The sequence below is a fragment of the Cydia fagiglandana genome, chromosome 7, assembly GCF_963556715.1.
Source record: "Cydia fagiglandana chromosome 7, ilCydFagi1.1, whole genome shotgun sequence".
Taxonomy (NCBI): domain Eukaryota; kingdom Metazoa; phylum Arthropoda; class Insecta; order Lepidoptera; family Tortricidae; genus Cydia; species Cydia fagiglandana.
The window spans coordinates 11,977,792-11,994,694 of NC_085938.1; the positions used below are offsets into that span (position 1 = coordinate 11,977,792).

The 16,903-nt window shown below is 39.2% G+C and overlaps 1 protein-coding gene across 1 annotated transcript in view; it reads left to right on the forward strand.

Moving 5' to 3' along the window:
* Positions 1–9,140: 9,140 nt before the first annotated feature.
* The window catches only part of LOC134665918 (dedicator of cytokinesis protein 4), a 109,625-nt gene continuing 101,862 nt past the window's right edge, over positions 9,141–16,903 (forward strand). Inside the window, exons 1-4 of the mRNA XM_063522976.1 lie at positions 9,141–9,317; positions 10,596–10,679; positions 12,504–12,697; positions 16,165–16,313. Coding sequence (XP_063379046.1) covers positions 9,281–9,317; positions 10,596–10,679; positions 12,504–12,697; positions 16,165–16,313 — 464 coding nt within the window. The 5' untranslated portion in view covers positions 9,141–9,280. The remainder of the gene's footprint in view (positions 9,318–10,595; positions 10,680–12,503; positions 12,698–16,164; positions 16,314–16,903) is intronic.

Genomic DNA, 16,903 nt, shown 5'->3' on the forward strand with positions numbered 1-16,903 from the left:
CATAGTCCGGACATTCCATGTTGCAATGCGCATGGATTGGCGAGGCATATTCCTTAACTGCTTATTTGGACCAGGTGTGGAGATTTACGATACCAGTCATCTAGCCTGAAGCTATAGCTCCCTACACCTCAAAGGAACAAACTGGTAACGGGACGGATTGGTACCTTACTGTCCGGGGGCTGCCCAGATTAAAGCAGGCGGTAACCAACCGATGGGTCTACGATGGACCCTCCTACTGTCGAAAGTGACCCCTAGCGTCTGCACTTACGCCCATTTATGCAAGACTTATAACTGGTGACTGCCACCTCCCGTGTTGTTATCCACGCAGTGAAGCTGACGTGGGCGGAGTGACCTCTCCACGGACATTACACCGCCTGGGACGGAATTATGGAAACGCAGGGATGCCCAGCACCTGCATCACCCTCTCGGCTTCACTGTATTCGCCGCCACCGCCAACCAATTTTGACCGGCGAACCGTCGCCGGCTAAATGCCTATCGGGCGGCGCTAGACGTGCGCGCCGGTCGAAAATAATTGGGCAACGGCGCGCCACCAAAAAATCCACGGCGGCGGCGTGGAATTTTTCAACTTTTCAATATTAAGACGTATAATGAAAAGTCATGCTTAACCCTTAAATCGACAAGGGAAAAAAATCTTAAAAAACTGTGTTAGTATCATTTTTTCGGTGTTATTATCTTATTAGGTATGTGGTTGTTTATTGTAGAAAAATCATGAAAAAAATCTATTTATAATAGTTTCGAAAAAAACATAGGTATGACAAATATGTTGGATGTTGCCAGGTTCGGTGTAAATAAAAAGATACGCTGCATAATGAAAAGACGTCTAGTATTTTGGACGTTGCCGAATATACAGTACTTTATATGCATAAGGTTTTTTTTTTTGTCAATATCATGTTTTTTTTAAAATTAATATAGAATAATTGCTTTTAATTACAAATACACTTACTGATAATGTCAACTTATGTTATGAACTAAAGTAAAACCTACTATCTTTATATTTTTCCAAAAAGTTTATAGCTCGTAGGTGGTAAAATTTTACCAGTCATTGGCGTCATTTTATTAACATTAAATCAAACTTAGCGGGGTATCGTAGGATGCAGCAACATCTGAACAATGGTATACAATAATGCATGTAATTTTATCAATATTTTCGTAAGAACTTTCTTAAATGAAATCGGGTCTGTCTCTTGATGTCTTGATGAACGCACAGGAAAAAAATCCGTAATAATATTTTTTTATCTATTTGGTTCATTACGTTGTAATAAGACAAATAATGACTTAGTATGGTGTTGGTGCGACATAAAATAGTAGAAATTCAATTATATAACCAGAAAAATTCCGTAAGTACGTAATTATTGCCATTTTTAAGTAAGTATTTTACGTCAAAAATGTGAGAGTTACGTAGGAAGTGGCGCCCGCAATAATTTTCAACTATTTCTTATCGGACTATAACCTATTACATATTTTAACGCTGCATAATACTGTCTTATAAAAAAATATTCGGCGCGAATTTTAAACTACCGGCGGCGGCGGCGGCGCCCGTACTCCTTATGGCGGCGGCGCGCACGTCTAATCAGCGCTCATATCTTTGAGATTATAAACTACATACATAATAAAATACAATTAAATCAACAATTAAAAAACAATTAAAAGAATCAAATGAACGCTATTAAAAATGTATTCGTCAAAATCATCACCTAACAGCTAATTTCACCAGCAACATGAAAACGGGCATTCTAAGATCCGAATCTTAAGTATTTACAACTTTACAAGCGGGCCGGACAACGTCCTTGACGAGTAGCGAAGGAACGAATCGTGGTACTACTACAACCGGTATTGGCACTTACTTATTACCGGTAATAGCTTTAGGAGTAAACTATCAAATAGTGGTATTTGTTGTCAATTGGCTAAACCGATAACACTATTGAATACCGGTATTCGAATACCTCTATTCGGAGCTTAAGTGATATAAATACCCAAATTCAAATTACACCGGTTATACCTCAATAATAACCTGTAGTCAGAATACCGGTAACGGTCCCTGGTTTGAAACGTTTTCGCTAAATTTAATTTTGTATGAAACTTGTTAAATAGCAATTATGCATAAACGTTCCAAAACGAATTTAAGTGTATGTAATGAATTTAAATTGACCTAAAGCATATAACATTGTTTTCTTCTTTTTGGTTATTTAAGTTTGATTGGTTAAGTTTTGGAGGAGGAAACAGTCGAGTACGAAACCTCGATTTTTGATATTTTTACGCAGGATGTTTCGCCTGTCCTCTAGGCTCTGAGCAGCCCTACGGACATCCGCCTCGTTTTCCCCCAGGAGGGCTAGGTCGTCTGCATACCCAATAATTCGGTGGCTACCGTTCAACTCTACTCCGCCACCAGAGGCTATAACTTTCTTGGTGACATATTCGAGCACCAAGTTGAAAAGTATGGGAGAGAGAGCATCCCCTTGCTTGAGACCCGTACCGACATCAAACTGGTCTGTTAGGCCGACTCCCGTTTTCACCGTCATTTTGCTCGTTGAGGAAGAGGCAGTGAAGGTTGACCTACGAATTAGTCGGGAGAAAACTGAGTACCTTCATATAAAGCGATACAGAAATAACTCTATTCGTAGGAAAGATCTCACTATAGGACAAACCTCTTACAAAGGTGTAGAGAAATTTAAATATCTTGGGTGTATCGTCACAGACAGCAATCGGAGGGAAGAGGAGATCCAAACCCGAATTCAGAACGCGCTCCGGTGCACAGCTGCTCTTCTTAAAGTGTTGGTGTCCAGGCTAATGACCAGAAAGACGAAACTCCGTATATACAAGACTATAATCAGACCGATCTTGATGTACGGATGCGAAGCCTGGACCCTAACACAAAGAGAGGAATACGCACTGCTGGTGGCTGAACGGAGGATCTACCAGAAGATACTTGGACCCACTCGCGGAGAAGATGGCTCATGGAGGATACCTACGCAGGAACCAGGAAATCGAAGATCTAGTGGCCGAGCCCAATATAGTCGGAGAAACGAAAGCCTCAAGACTCCGATGGCTCGGGCACGTGGTCCGTATGGGTGAAGATCGAGCGGTTTGGAGAGCGTACTCGGGCCGTTCGGAGGGTCGACGACCGGTTGGGCGTCCTAGGTATCGCTGGAGCGATGAGGTCGTGAAAGATCTGAACGAGCTCGGTGCCGTCGATTGGACAGAAACGGCGCATGACAGAGAAGCATGGCGTTCCTTAGTGTCAGAGGCCAAGATCCACTTCGGGTCACTGCGCCACGGCAGTAAGTAAGTAAGTAAGTATGTTTCGCCTGTGCTGCAGTTGTACTTATCGCACTAATTTTAAGGGCGGAGTCAAGTTTCTAAATAAGTACACAGACAGAAAAGTGATGGGCAATCGTCGACATTTAATGTCGATAATCTAGTGATGTAAGAAGCGCTGGTGGCCTAGCGGTGAGAGCGTGCGACTTGCAATCTGGAGGTCGCGGGTTCAAACCCCGGCTCGTACCAATGAGTTTATCGGAACTTATGTACGAAATATCATTTGATATTTACCAGTCTCTTTTCGGTGAAGGAAAACATCGTGAGGAAACCGGACTAATCCCAATAAGGCCTAGTTTATCCTCTGGGTTAGAAGGTCAGATGGCAGTCGCTTACTTAAAAACTAGTTCCTACGTCAAATCATGGGATTAGTTGTCAAGTGGACCCCAGGTTCTCATGAGCCGTGGCGAAATGCCGGGATAACGCGAGGAAGAAGAATCTAGTGATGTAAGAAGTTATCGATAAACCGTCTTGTGTGAAAATATCTAGATCATCCTGAGAGACAAGGGGTTTTGGGTTGAGAGGGAACACATTTTTGAAGTTATGTACCTATAAAATCTATTTTGAACTTTTTGATTCTAATATTTCAAAATTGAAATTGATATGAAATTTATTTTATTGCATGGTCATGGGTTTACAAAATTCTTTAGGTACAAGATTGGCGATTCGAAATCTCGCACGAAATATCCGAATAGATTGGGTATAATATTTTAATTTTTTGTTTTTTTTGAGGTTGGGTGATTCGAGATCTCGAGAGTCACACTTTCGAGATCGAGATTAATATCTCGACGAGATCGAATTTGACAAAGTAACTAAAAATGAGTTATTTTAATCAAAAATCTCTAAGAATTCCATATTCATAAATATGTCGGCGGCACATCGGCATATTTTTTTTTTCAGATTCCTGCTACTCTTTTTTAAAAAAAATTGTAATTATAAAAAAGTGTAAAATACGTTATTTAGTCGTTTCTGCTTTACTCACTTTTTTGTTCGAAAGGGCATTTTTTGTTCTAAAAATAGATTCCTTGTCCTTAATTTATCCGAAAATAATATATTACATGCCCTATTAGTTATAGTTTTAGAGAAATGCAGCTCCAAGTGAAGCGCGGCAGTGTTGAACTTCCCCCCCCCCCACTAATTGAGAGGTGGCTCTCGATGTCTCCCCGGTCTGTATCTGCTCAAGACCAGCTAAGAATCAACTGTGCCAAGTTTCGGCGCATAGTCACAAAGTGCAAGGTCCCCATACAACGGTGTGCGCTAACAAACCAGCTACATGACATTTAATGACAGGTAGGTCCGCGGCGGCGTTTCGTTTCACATGTGCGTTTCGTTGGTGCTGTCATTTTACGGGAGCAAAGAGTAATAATGTTGCCACCTTTATTGTATACCTTTATTAAATAATAGCAAAAATGGATCAAGTATATGTGGATCGTTTATAGCAAAAAATTAGAAAATAATATATTATAATAAAATGTTCCAATTTATTTAGAACAGTCTTCGCAACTTAAAAAAACAGTATGGATTAATCTAAAAGGTTTCAAATTACATGGAACATTTTTGCAGAAATAAAAAATGTATAAAGATTTTGCAAAAACGTTCCAACATACATGGATCACTTAAGAAAAAATTAAATGTGCGTTTTATGAATTTAGTATAATGTTTCAAGACAAGTGGAACATTATAACGATATGTTATTCTATAAGGAGTTTTTAACAATATGTTTCAGTATGCATGTAATGTTTTTACTTTATTTTGAGTACACGTCCTTGGTATAATGGTGGGTTGGAACATTTGGGTCAAACTTTATTGATGAAACTAACCTAAAAATACTAGCATCTTTGTGTGCACATGATGTAATATGTCAAAAATAGTACCCTGGTTATGGTAACTCATTTTCGAGTGACTTGTGGGTTGGAACGTTTTCGCGTAACTACGTCCAATTGCGACCTGTAGAGGAGAACATCCGGACATACAAAAGCAAAACGCCCGAGTCAAAACGTAGACCTTCGCTTCGCTTCGGTCAAATAATGCTCTAGTTTCCTAGGATAGTGGTGCCGTCATATAGCAGCCGTCTCCATATTCGGTCAAATTGTGTTTTTTAAAAACTAATTATAGCCAGCATTCTATGAATGTAGTATGATACCTTTGGATATGGTGCTTTAGGCACACTAGCGTCCCGTCCCCTCCCCCTGACGCAACCCCCCCCTTTTAGCATAAATATGTCCCGGTTGAGAGTTTTTTTTGTTTTTTGGGGAAAGTATACAATATAGGAAAAAAGTGTCAATGAAAGAAATGTTCCCTATTAAATTCTAAACAAAAAAGGTTATATTCATTTTTTTGATACGACGCACCATATTGATGTTATAGCTAGATGAACTTCGACAAAATTTAACCGTTGAAAAACTTGTTGAAGTTCAATATAACATAGTACGTGACAGTACAGAAAGAAATCTTCACGGAGAATAAGCTTGCAAGCTTATTCTCCATATTAGTTTTATTTCAGTACTATCACGTACTAACTTATATTGAACTTCAACAAGTTAATGCATGAATATGGTGAGTCTTACCAAAAAGTTGTATATAACCTTTTTTGTTTAAAATTTATTAAGGATTATTTCTTACCTTGACACTTTTTTCCTAACTCTAATACTTTTCTCAAAAATAAAAAAAAACCGTAATCCGGGACATATTTCGTGCTAAAAGGGGGGGTTGCGTCAGGGGGAGGGGGAGGGACACTAGTGTGCGTAAAGCTCCATACCCTAAGGTATCATACTACATTCATAAAAGGCTGGCTATAATTAGTTTGTCTTTCCCATACATTAGAACACAATTTAACCGAATCATATTAGTAATCAAGGTATAGAGTCTGTGCGGAAAGAGAAGAGTCGTGGCAGAAACGGGAACTAACATTTTAAATTTTATATGGCAATTAAACCTTTGACACCTGTCTTGTAAAAAGTAAACAAACTTCTGTCAATGTATATTTTTATTAACAAAAACCGCAAGTTTTATGTATAAAATATTTTCAAAACACGATAAAACCGTACATAAAACCACAAGGAAAATTATATTTAACATTGTTCGGTTTTGTCAGCGGGAAGAAAACGGCTAAAAGCCGACTATCGACTTACAAAAAGTCGCGGAACGTGTTTCCGCTGTTCGCGGGTATTGATGTTGTATTTAATATTAAATAATTACCTATTTAATAAGCCCCCTAAGTAACTTGTCTCCGGTACATAATCGGTAAGTATATTCATTCAAAATATATAAATTTTCATAAATATGCAGATCATTCATGATCTTTAAAATAACTGACAAATAGTCTTGATACTTGCCATTTTATATGTAATTTCTTTTTCAGGATTGTGTAAAAGTACCTACGGTATCTCGAATAAAAGACCGCTAAGTAGGTGATATGCAAGAATTCGTAATCTACGTGCCCGATTCAAGCACATCCAGTTCAGATGAAGATAGTTCTATGAGTGTCCCTGGTTGTTTTGAAGCTAGCTCAAACATAAGTGACATTTAATATTTTAATTCAGACTTCGATTACAAAGAATAAAACTTTTTGTAATAAAATATTTCTTTATTTGTAGGTTCTGTTAGTTACGAAATTATATTTCATATTTAGCAGTGACTTTTCGGCGAAGTAAAATATCGTGACATGAGAGAAGCGGACATATCCCAATAAGGCCTACCTACTTATGCACTATTTTTATTCATATTCATATTTATTATTAATAATGTACACATACATTACAAGTCAAGTTTACAATGGGTGAAATATATCCTAGATAAAATTACAGTTCTATTGCCCAATTTCTACCCGATCTACCCGGTTTTAATAACTGTTGGACTGCACGGATTAGGCAGTACATAAATGAGACTCGTATCTTGTTTGGTACTAAAATTACAGTTGTATTGGGCAGATTCTTAAATAGTTTTAGCAGTTTTGTCAATCGCAGTCACTTTTTAGTATCTGAGATATAAAAACAAAGTGTGTTTTAAAAAGAAAACTAGTGCCTGCGCTAAATCAGAGGATTGAGTTAACGAACCGACACCATCACCAGGCTCCGTTTAGTAAGCCGTGGTAAAAAACCGGAACAAAAGGGATTCAAGTATCATGACCTTTAGTGTCGTACTATAATTTATTTATTTATTTAACAATATATTTACACGGCATTACAGACAAGCCAATACACCGAGAAATTAAACATTGCAACACACACAGTATACAAATTACAAACACATGAAATATATAAGGTGACATTAAACATAAATGCTGGACAGCCTGTCATCCATCATCTCGCAGAACTTCAGACATTCACGGCACACAGTCGCCCATCTCCAAGCAAACAAGTCACATTCAGGTGCCGATGTCAGGAGCGCATTGAGCAGCGTCAACGCACGATAGAGCGGCGAATTCCTATGCGACACCGTGCGCGCCGCTGGCACTGCAAGCAGTGGACGCGCTCGCGGCCTCAAAGTGATTTTTGGCAAGTCAGGGACATACAGCCGTAAAACTCGAGCCACAAGCTCCGGGCAGTCGGACTCCCCACGCAGTATGCGACAAGCATTAATCATCAATTTATTGTTGCGCCTTACTTCTAGGGAATTATATCCGAGGCATCCGAGTAAATATTTCGTTGGATACATAAAAGGATAATAACCAAATCTTTTATTGAATAGGAACCTCAGGAATGCCTTTTGGATCTTCTCCAGAAGTAAGGCGTAAGTGGATTCGTACGGATGCCAGATGATTGACGAGGCCTCAAGCTTACTTCTGACCAATGCGCTGTAAATCATCCCTATGGCCCCAATGTCCCAGAAGTCCTTGACATTGCGGATCACAAAGCCTGGTCTCCTAAAAGAACTATCCGCGAGTGTACGAATATGCTCGTGAAAGCTCAGGCGCTCATCAAAGGTCACACCAAGATCTTTTACGGTAAAGACCCTGGCGATCACCTCAGTTCCCAACGTGTACTGCTGAAGTTCGGGGGGTAGCGGAACGACTAAACGTGCACACAGAACACTTCGAAATATTAAAAAGCAGTTTATTGGCAATACTCCAGTTGTAACTGAGGTAATATCCTCTTGAAGAGAGACACAATCCGCTCCACTCTTTACTCCATACACGAGCTTCAAATCGTCAGCGTATAACAAACATTGAGCATGCTTGACAACAGATTCCAGGTCATTGATCATGAGTCCAAATAAGAGCGGGCCAATTATCGAACCCTGACTGACCCCAGACCTGGTATGATACGGAGCCGAGACGAAACACCCATAACGAACGTACTGCTGACGATCGCGCAAATAACTAGCGAAGAAAGCAAGCAACCTTGGCGAGAAGCCTAAGTCATTTAACTTTCTCATAAGTACGTCATTATCTACGCGATCGAAAGCTTTTCGGAAATCGAAATACAGAACATCGACCTGGGTGCCTCTATCAAGATGCTCAGAGATAGTGACCACCACGTGACCAGTGTTGTCAGCATAGCAAAAACCATAAAATAGCACTGGCGCGCCCTCAAATCCCACGACTCTTCTCTTTCCGCACAGACTCTAATCACTGCCGACTTTGATTGATCTTTTTACAATTTTTCTTATTTGGTTGGTACTATGCATTTATTCTAAATTTACGTTGCTTCTTTGCATCTTATTTGCAATATTCTTTGTTCTTAACTGTGGTAGAAGCTGTCCAAGACACTGTTAAAAAATCAGATTTTGTATTTACATATTTAGACAAAAGTCAAGATTGCATATTTTTTAATAGTAGCAACACGCAGAAGATACTTGTCAAATCTATTAGTCGATTCGATTGTCTTTCTCTGCAGCCAATAATATATTTGAGGATTTATTATTCTTAATCAAACATTAAACTATTTACGATGATATTGTGAATTTCTAAAACGCGACAAGTTTAATATTGTTGCGGCACAGGATGTGGGTGCCGACTAAGTCTCCTAAATTAGCAGTCGGTAAGACAAACCTTTTATGTATTCCGTCGGCAATATAATACATCCTGTCCGGAATTGCAGCGGAAACGTAAAAAATATGTGTATTATTCATGTTTATACGACTATATGAGATATTGTCATACATAAATTGTTTACGTTCATCTTTATTATTTACCAGACAATGGTCAGACTTAGTTATTTTAATTATTATGATGGATCAATTAGCAATAGCTTGTTAATATTATTTAATAAATCATACATCCTGAATAAAGAGGAGTGAAGATTTATTTATAAATTAGGTTATTGAACTTTAGATGCCAAAGTTCTGACTAAGAAATACTGCATAGTCTTCAATGGATTACAGCCAAGTGTTATAAACTTGTTTTTAAGTTATATAACTTGTTATAAAATTATAATATATACATAACAGCTCTCTGTAGCGCTTATAATAATTTACATGAATTTATAGATAACTCTGGCATCATAGTGATCAAATAAATCAAAAACCATATGTTTATTCTTACAATATAATATTGGATACACTTTTTCCCATTCCCATTAACATACACTTTAAGGTCTCTAACAGAGTAAGATCAAGGCAAGTTGGCAGCGATTATGATAGCCCAGACAGTGCAAATGTTATTTTGAATGTCAAACTTCTATGGAATTATAACATTTAAATTTAAATAACACTCACACAGCCTGTGGGCTATCAGAATTTCTGCTTGGAAAAAACTTAGCTTGATCTAGCTCTTAATTGATTGCATTTCATATTTGTAAAACTGGACTCGTTATGAAATTTAAATGCATTGATTCTCTGCACTCTGTCTCGCTTGCACTTAATGAATTAAATTATTTTTTTTGTTAATTGGTCCATTTACTACAAATTATATGACAATAAATTGATGACTCTTGAGAATTTCCTAGTTAAGGTCATTCTGGTTCTCAAGTGTAATTTATTATAAAATTTTGATTTAAATCATCATAAAATTCCATCTGCTCTGTGTATTTAGTGGAGTTATAATAAAATTATTTTCCTCTTTATTCATCATTCTTCTTAGGCTAGGGTTTTTATAATATGAATATAAAAGTAAAATAGAAAAACACTTACAAAACAATAAAAAATACATATAAACACATTATAAAAAACCTAACCTAGGGTGCCGCCACAGCGGGGCAGGGTCCAAGCTGCAGGTGGTCAGGGCCGCAGAGTGAGGAATCGACATACTATACGTGCCGTGTCCAAAATTACCGCCTTCTGCATCTGACCCTTGATCCATAATAAAATTATTATTACAGCTGTTTACAACTGGAAGGGAGATGTTCGGTCCGGGCTGCCGCTGGAGATAGGAGAGACGGTGCAGATACTAGAAGAACACTCAGGTATGTCATCAGCTCTATCATACCTTGAATATGTTCGGAGTTAAGGCATACTTGAACATTCTGTAAAAAAATATTTAGTTTACTTTATCAATTTTCGGCCATTTGTGTTTATTAAATATATGGAATCAAAAAGCACTTTCTATAATAATATTTGTTATGATAGGAGAAAAAAGTTTACATTGTTTTTTCGTGCATCCCATTAAGTTACTGTCATAGTACCTATGTTACATAGGTATTTTATTTATATTGGTACAAATACAAAATGGGAAAATTAAACTTTGTGCGCATTTTTACAAACTTTTAGAAATACAAGTTGGAAATGCATTTAAACCATCTATTTTCTGCACCCAAATGCTTTAGCGATTTTGCTCCAGTTTTCTTAGTTTTGAAACCTACTATTTGTAATCCATGATTTCCAGCTGCCTAGTCCTTCAAGAAATAGGGATTATATTTATATCTTAAACGGTGCTTATTTAGATTTGCCTTAGTCATAATATATTTTCTAAGGCAGATAGTACCTAACAGAATATGAAATGCTGGCCAACGGCCAACATTGACTATGGCAAAGCCGAAAAAAAGTGTGCATGATTGAAGCAAGCTTTGTATTCTATTTGGAGTATAAACTAATTTGCTAATTAACTATGAGCTTTTCAACAGTGAAATGAGAAAGTGATTATATCACTCCTTCCCCTTGTCCTTCATTAGTCCCCAAAAACACAAACAACTCATTAAGCAAACATTTAAGACTGGTGGAATATATAATTTGCATATTCAAAGATTTATGTGATGAACTTATGAATAAGGCGTTTGGTTGGAAAACAATATGAGATGAGTTATTCGAATTTGAATAAATTATTATGTATTAAGTCAAAAGGGGTCATCCATTAATTACATCACACGTTTAGGGGGAGGGAGGGGGTCAAGAAAATGTGACATACTGTGACATGGGGGAGGGGGGAGACACAAACTTTGTGACGTCACTTTAACTTCATCAGTAACCGAAAATTTATTTAAATTATTTTCTTCGCTGTACATTTAAATAACAAGTTTTTAAAACGATAATCGTTTTTATTCATTTAATTTTCTTTCCTAAGCAGTTTTGGGTTATAAAATTACTAATAATTATATCGTCAAAAATATTTTGATAAAATAGGTATTAATAATACTTAGGTACTTAATTAATTCGATTTGGCGATTTCGTAGAAAAAATATGACGTCACACTAGGGGGGAGGGGTTTGCCAAATGTGACCAAGTGTGGCAAGGAGGGGGGGGAGGGGTCAAAAAACCTAGAAATTCGTGTGACGTAATTAATGGATGACCCCAAAGTCTGTTTTTAGTTGGATGAACTGTCTCTGGAAACCACAATATACTCATATGAATGATACAATGGAAATATTCGCTAACCGGTAAATTCACGGCGGCTCAGTTGTTAGAGCGATGGGTTGGTATCCGTATCCCGCAGTCGCGAGGTCGATTCTCACCTAGGCAGTGAATATTTTTTTATTCCGTTAATTCATGATTATAAACTTAATTTGCTACAGCGACTTTTTTACATAAATACGTAACTGATATTATTATTATTGGGAGCCTAATGTCCCACTGCTAAGCAAAGGCCTCCCCCCACTTTGTCCAGCCTTGCTGATCCTGTGCAGTCTCTGGCCATTCCTTTAAAAAGGAGTCTAACTCGTCTCGCCATCGCCGACGTGGTCTGCCAAATCCTCGTTTTGAGCTGGGCTGCCACTCTGTGGAGATCTTGGCCCGTGAATACGTAAATAAAGGATTAACAAATCAAAGGGTTTCAAAACGCTGTTTTTTTTTTCTAGGATGGTGTCGCGGCTTCAGCACGAAGGACAGATCGGCATGGGGCATCTTTCCCCTCTGCGTGGTGTCCGTACGGCCCTGCACTGTAAAGGGGTCTGGGCCAACAGCTATAGCAGAGTTGAAAGACGATCCTCTAGTTCGCGAGATTGCTGTCGTGCTGAGAGAATGGGCGCGACTGTGGAAGAAACTTTATGTGGTGAGTATGTTTTACGGTGGTATTCCATCTGTCCAATGTCATTGCGTCTCAATCTCTCATTAAGCAAAATGTGAGACGAGAAATTGGACAGGTGGAATACCACCCTTAGTAACTGTATGCAAAGTCACTCTTAGTAACTTTATGAAAAGTATCCCGACATGTCATAATGGGTTCCTTTCTACGTGGAGTTGAAAAAACCGGACAAGTGCGTGTCGGACTCGCCCACCGAGGGTTTCGTACTTTTTAGTATTTGTGAAAATTTCAACTTTTTAGCTAGTTATCACGGTTCATGAGACACGGCCTGGTAACAGTCAGACGGACAGTGGAGTCTTAGTAACAGAGTCCCGTTTTTACCCTTTGGGTACGGAGCCTAAAACAGGAGCCTGTAGTGCAGTGTTGGTCGAAACGTTAATGCAATCAACCAATTTTGGCCAGAACCGTTATAAATTGACCCGTAAACTGTAACCGTCCGTTACGGTTTATGGTTCAATTTATAATGATTGATGGTTAATTGCAGTTAACGTTCGGTCATCATTGCTGTAGTGTTTAAAGGGCGCGAGTCTGAAAAGTCTTTTCACCACACCAGCTTGGAAAGGTTACTTTGCACTTCAAAAGTTGCATTTTATCCACATGTGAGGCAAAGTAATCAAATGCAAATTTTGAGTTGTCTTCTTATGTTTGCTGGTAGGATTGACTTTGAAATGATGATTTTGGATTTGATTTGGTTTGATTTTGTTTGATATTTTACATTTAATATTTGCTTCAGGTTGGTGTGGTGAAAAATTTTCTGTTTCACTCGGGGGCAAATTTTGTTTAACCCTCGTGCTTTGAAACCCTCGCAACGCTCAAGATTCCATTTTTCGAACCATTCGCTACGCTCGTGGTTTAATTTTTGAATCTTTCGCTTGCTCGGGTATCAATTTTAGCATGAGCGGTTAAACTATAACTTTGCCCCCTTGTAAAACAAATAACTATTGTATACTCATGGATAGGTTAGATATTAGAGTCCGTGCAGAGTGGCCATTTTAGAGCTGATACCCTTTAGTTCGTCAAAATGCTTTATGGTACAGTCAGCCAAGAAAGTGGTCAAACACTTTTCGACTCTATCATCTGATTGGTAGAGTCGAAAAGCGGTAGACCACTTTCTTGGCTGACCGTACAGGTTAATATATAATATTCACTCTCACAGCAATATAGTTCTTTTCATTCATGTTTGCTCTGGGAGATTGATCTGTAAGAAAGGGCTGTAGGAAAGGGCCTTTGGTGCTACTAATAAGGTTTAATTACAATATTTTCAGTGCTGTTGTATATAGGCTGCAGGTCCGTTTATTATCATGCGGGCCGAACCCTTGTTTGCCACCGTAATGGTATTAAAACACCTACACAACTAGGTATAATAGGTGTTACACTAGCCCACTTTCTGAGGTGATCTATCCTACTTTAACGACTATCGAAAGGTACAGTCAGCAGCATAAGTTGCTAAGCGGTTAAGGTATTCAAAATTACCTTGACACGCTCTTAATCTCTTAATGGGGCCCACTGATTAACAGTCCGCCGGACGGTATCGGTCTGTCAGTTGTTCAGAACTGTCAAAATGTTGTTTTAACTGACAGGCCGATACCGTCCGGCGGACTGTCAATCAGTGGGCCCCTTTACAATAAAGCCTCGTCAAGCTCATTTTGAACACCTTTAAGCCACTTCTGCTGCTGACTGTACACTAATGCTTCTACTCTATAAAACGATATGTCTGCCGGCAACTAAACCTACGAATTTAACTCAAAACCGAAAACACCAACTAAGCCTCTTTAAATACATAATTTATTCGCGACCTTCGTGTGATTATGGACGACAAAGATGAACAAAAGACATGCTTGCTAAATGCTATTTGCATATTCTAGTAGTTTTTGTTTATCTGAAACATGCTCGAAAGATACTTACATACAGTCAACAGCAGAAGTTGCTAAGCGGGCGAGGTGTTCAAAACGATCTTGTCGCGACTTTATTGTTAAGAGAATAAGAGCGTGTCAAGGTAATTTTGAACACCTGGCGCGCTCAACAACTTCTGCTGCTGTACATTATAGCTTAAGTTATTTTTGGAGATTGATTCTGATCTTTATAAAATAATATAAGGTACTTTACTGTAGATGTTAAGAGGAAAGGGGGCCTCCATACAAACGTAGTCCCCATTTTTACCTAGATATTGACATATAAAAACACTTACATAATTTGATGTAAGTAAATTAAACCTTTTTCTATTTTTTGATTATAGGTTTTAAGCCTTTTTAAGGCCAGAAATAATTTAATAAAACTGAGTCTTCTTAGGTACTGAAGCAATATTGCGAAAGCCTTACCGGAACATGGCACATTCCTTTAAGGAACGCGTTTTATTAAATTAGTCATTTTAACTTATTCTATTTCTTTGTTCTCGAATGAGTCATCATTTGTCACTAAGCAGAAAATGTAGATCTCAGAGCCTTATATCAGCATAGACTATGTTGTAATGGTTACCTTCCAATAATCTAGATGGCGCTTAAACATTACTCGGAGCTAATGATCTTAAAAACATTATTAGGCGCACCACATACCAGTTGATTTTTGCCAGAAATTCAACACCTGAATCTCACTTCGGAATAAATTAAGACATGTTCCGACCTGCTTTTTTCTATGTAAAAATCCCTATGGTTACGGAATCATCATCATCTCATTAGGAAGGGGATTAGGGGACACAACCTCTTGACGACTCGTTTTTACTTCCGTTTGTACCCGATTAAGGGAACCAGCAATGTAATTTATTTTAAATTGTAATCTACTCTGGGAAAAGTTGTGTTAATTCTACTCAGGGGATAAGGCAACATTTTAACTGACTTTTAAAGAGGCCGATTATTTTTCTCAATAACAACCGAAATCGGATTTTACTAACGATTTGTTTTTAGGGCACTTTTCCTTGTGCTTTTTGTAAGACATATTTATTTTTGCCGGCACACACAGCTTGACCGCACGCGAAAAAAAAAATCCGTAGCCAAAGGGTTCCGTACCCAAAGGGTAAAACGTGACCCTATTACTAAGACTTCGCTGTCCGTCCGTCCGTCCGTCCGTCTGTCCGTCTGTCTGTCACCAGGCTGTATCTCACGAACCGTGATAGCTAGACAGTTAAAATTTTCACAGATGATGTATTTCTGTTGCCGCTATAACAACAAATACTAAAAACAGAATAAAATAAAGATTTAAGTGGGGCTCCCATACAGCAAACGTGATTTATGACCAAAGTTAAGTAACGTCGGGCGTGGTCAGTACTTGGATGGGTGACCGTTTTCTTTTTGCATTTTTTCCGTTTTTTTTGTTTGCTTTATGGTACGGAACCCTTCGTGCGCGAGTCCGACTCGCACTTGCCCGGTTTTTATATTATCTGCTGCTGCATAGGAACCTACATAATGCCATACATTGAAATTAGAATTTCTATTTCTCAGGAACGCGAGACTTACCGGTTCAGCGCCGTGGCGAAAGTTATGAGAGAGCTGCTGAGTGGCCGACGGGCGTTACTGGCTGGGACTCTGACACAGGACCAGACCAGGGCACTGCGGCTGAAGCTCGTCGCTAAACTCGACTGGGGTAACCGGTAAGTGAATTCTTTAGTTATACGCTGTATCTTTAGGTATTTAAATAAAAGTAAAAGTCTACCCTCGAATGGCTCCTTAAGCCAGTTGAGGCAGGCGTGGCTCACTCCGGGGTGCTACGGACAGGAAACCTCCCAGAGCGCCAGGTCCCTTCTCATTCCTCTTGATCTAATTGATCCGGGGGTAAGGGAAGGGTTCTTGGACGGTGCACCCCGGGGGCAACGGTAAATAATCTCTTGATTTTCAAGTGATTCCTTACCGGTGCTGCCAATGTCCTGTCGTGGGGGGGTTGAGGGGGTTCCGCACAGGGTGTCCTCTCAATTAGGGAGAGTTCACCCGAGTGTGTGCTGGAGGGGGCCTTCGGGCCGGGCGGCTACGGTCGCGGATGGGGCCTTCGGGCCGGGCGCCTTTGGGCGCGTGAGGGCACAGGAATGCCGCTGACCTGTATAAAACTGCGGTCCCCGTAACCGTCTAGGCAGAGGGCCTATGATGACGGCCGGGGGGGTTGCCACTGCTGGCCGGCGCCGGCATGGTGGCCACGAGGATGACCACCTCTATAAAAAATCGCTAAGACAACCTGAGGAGGTGGAAC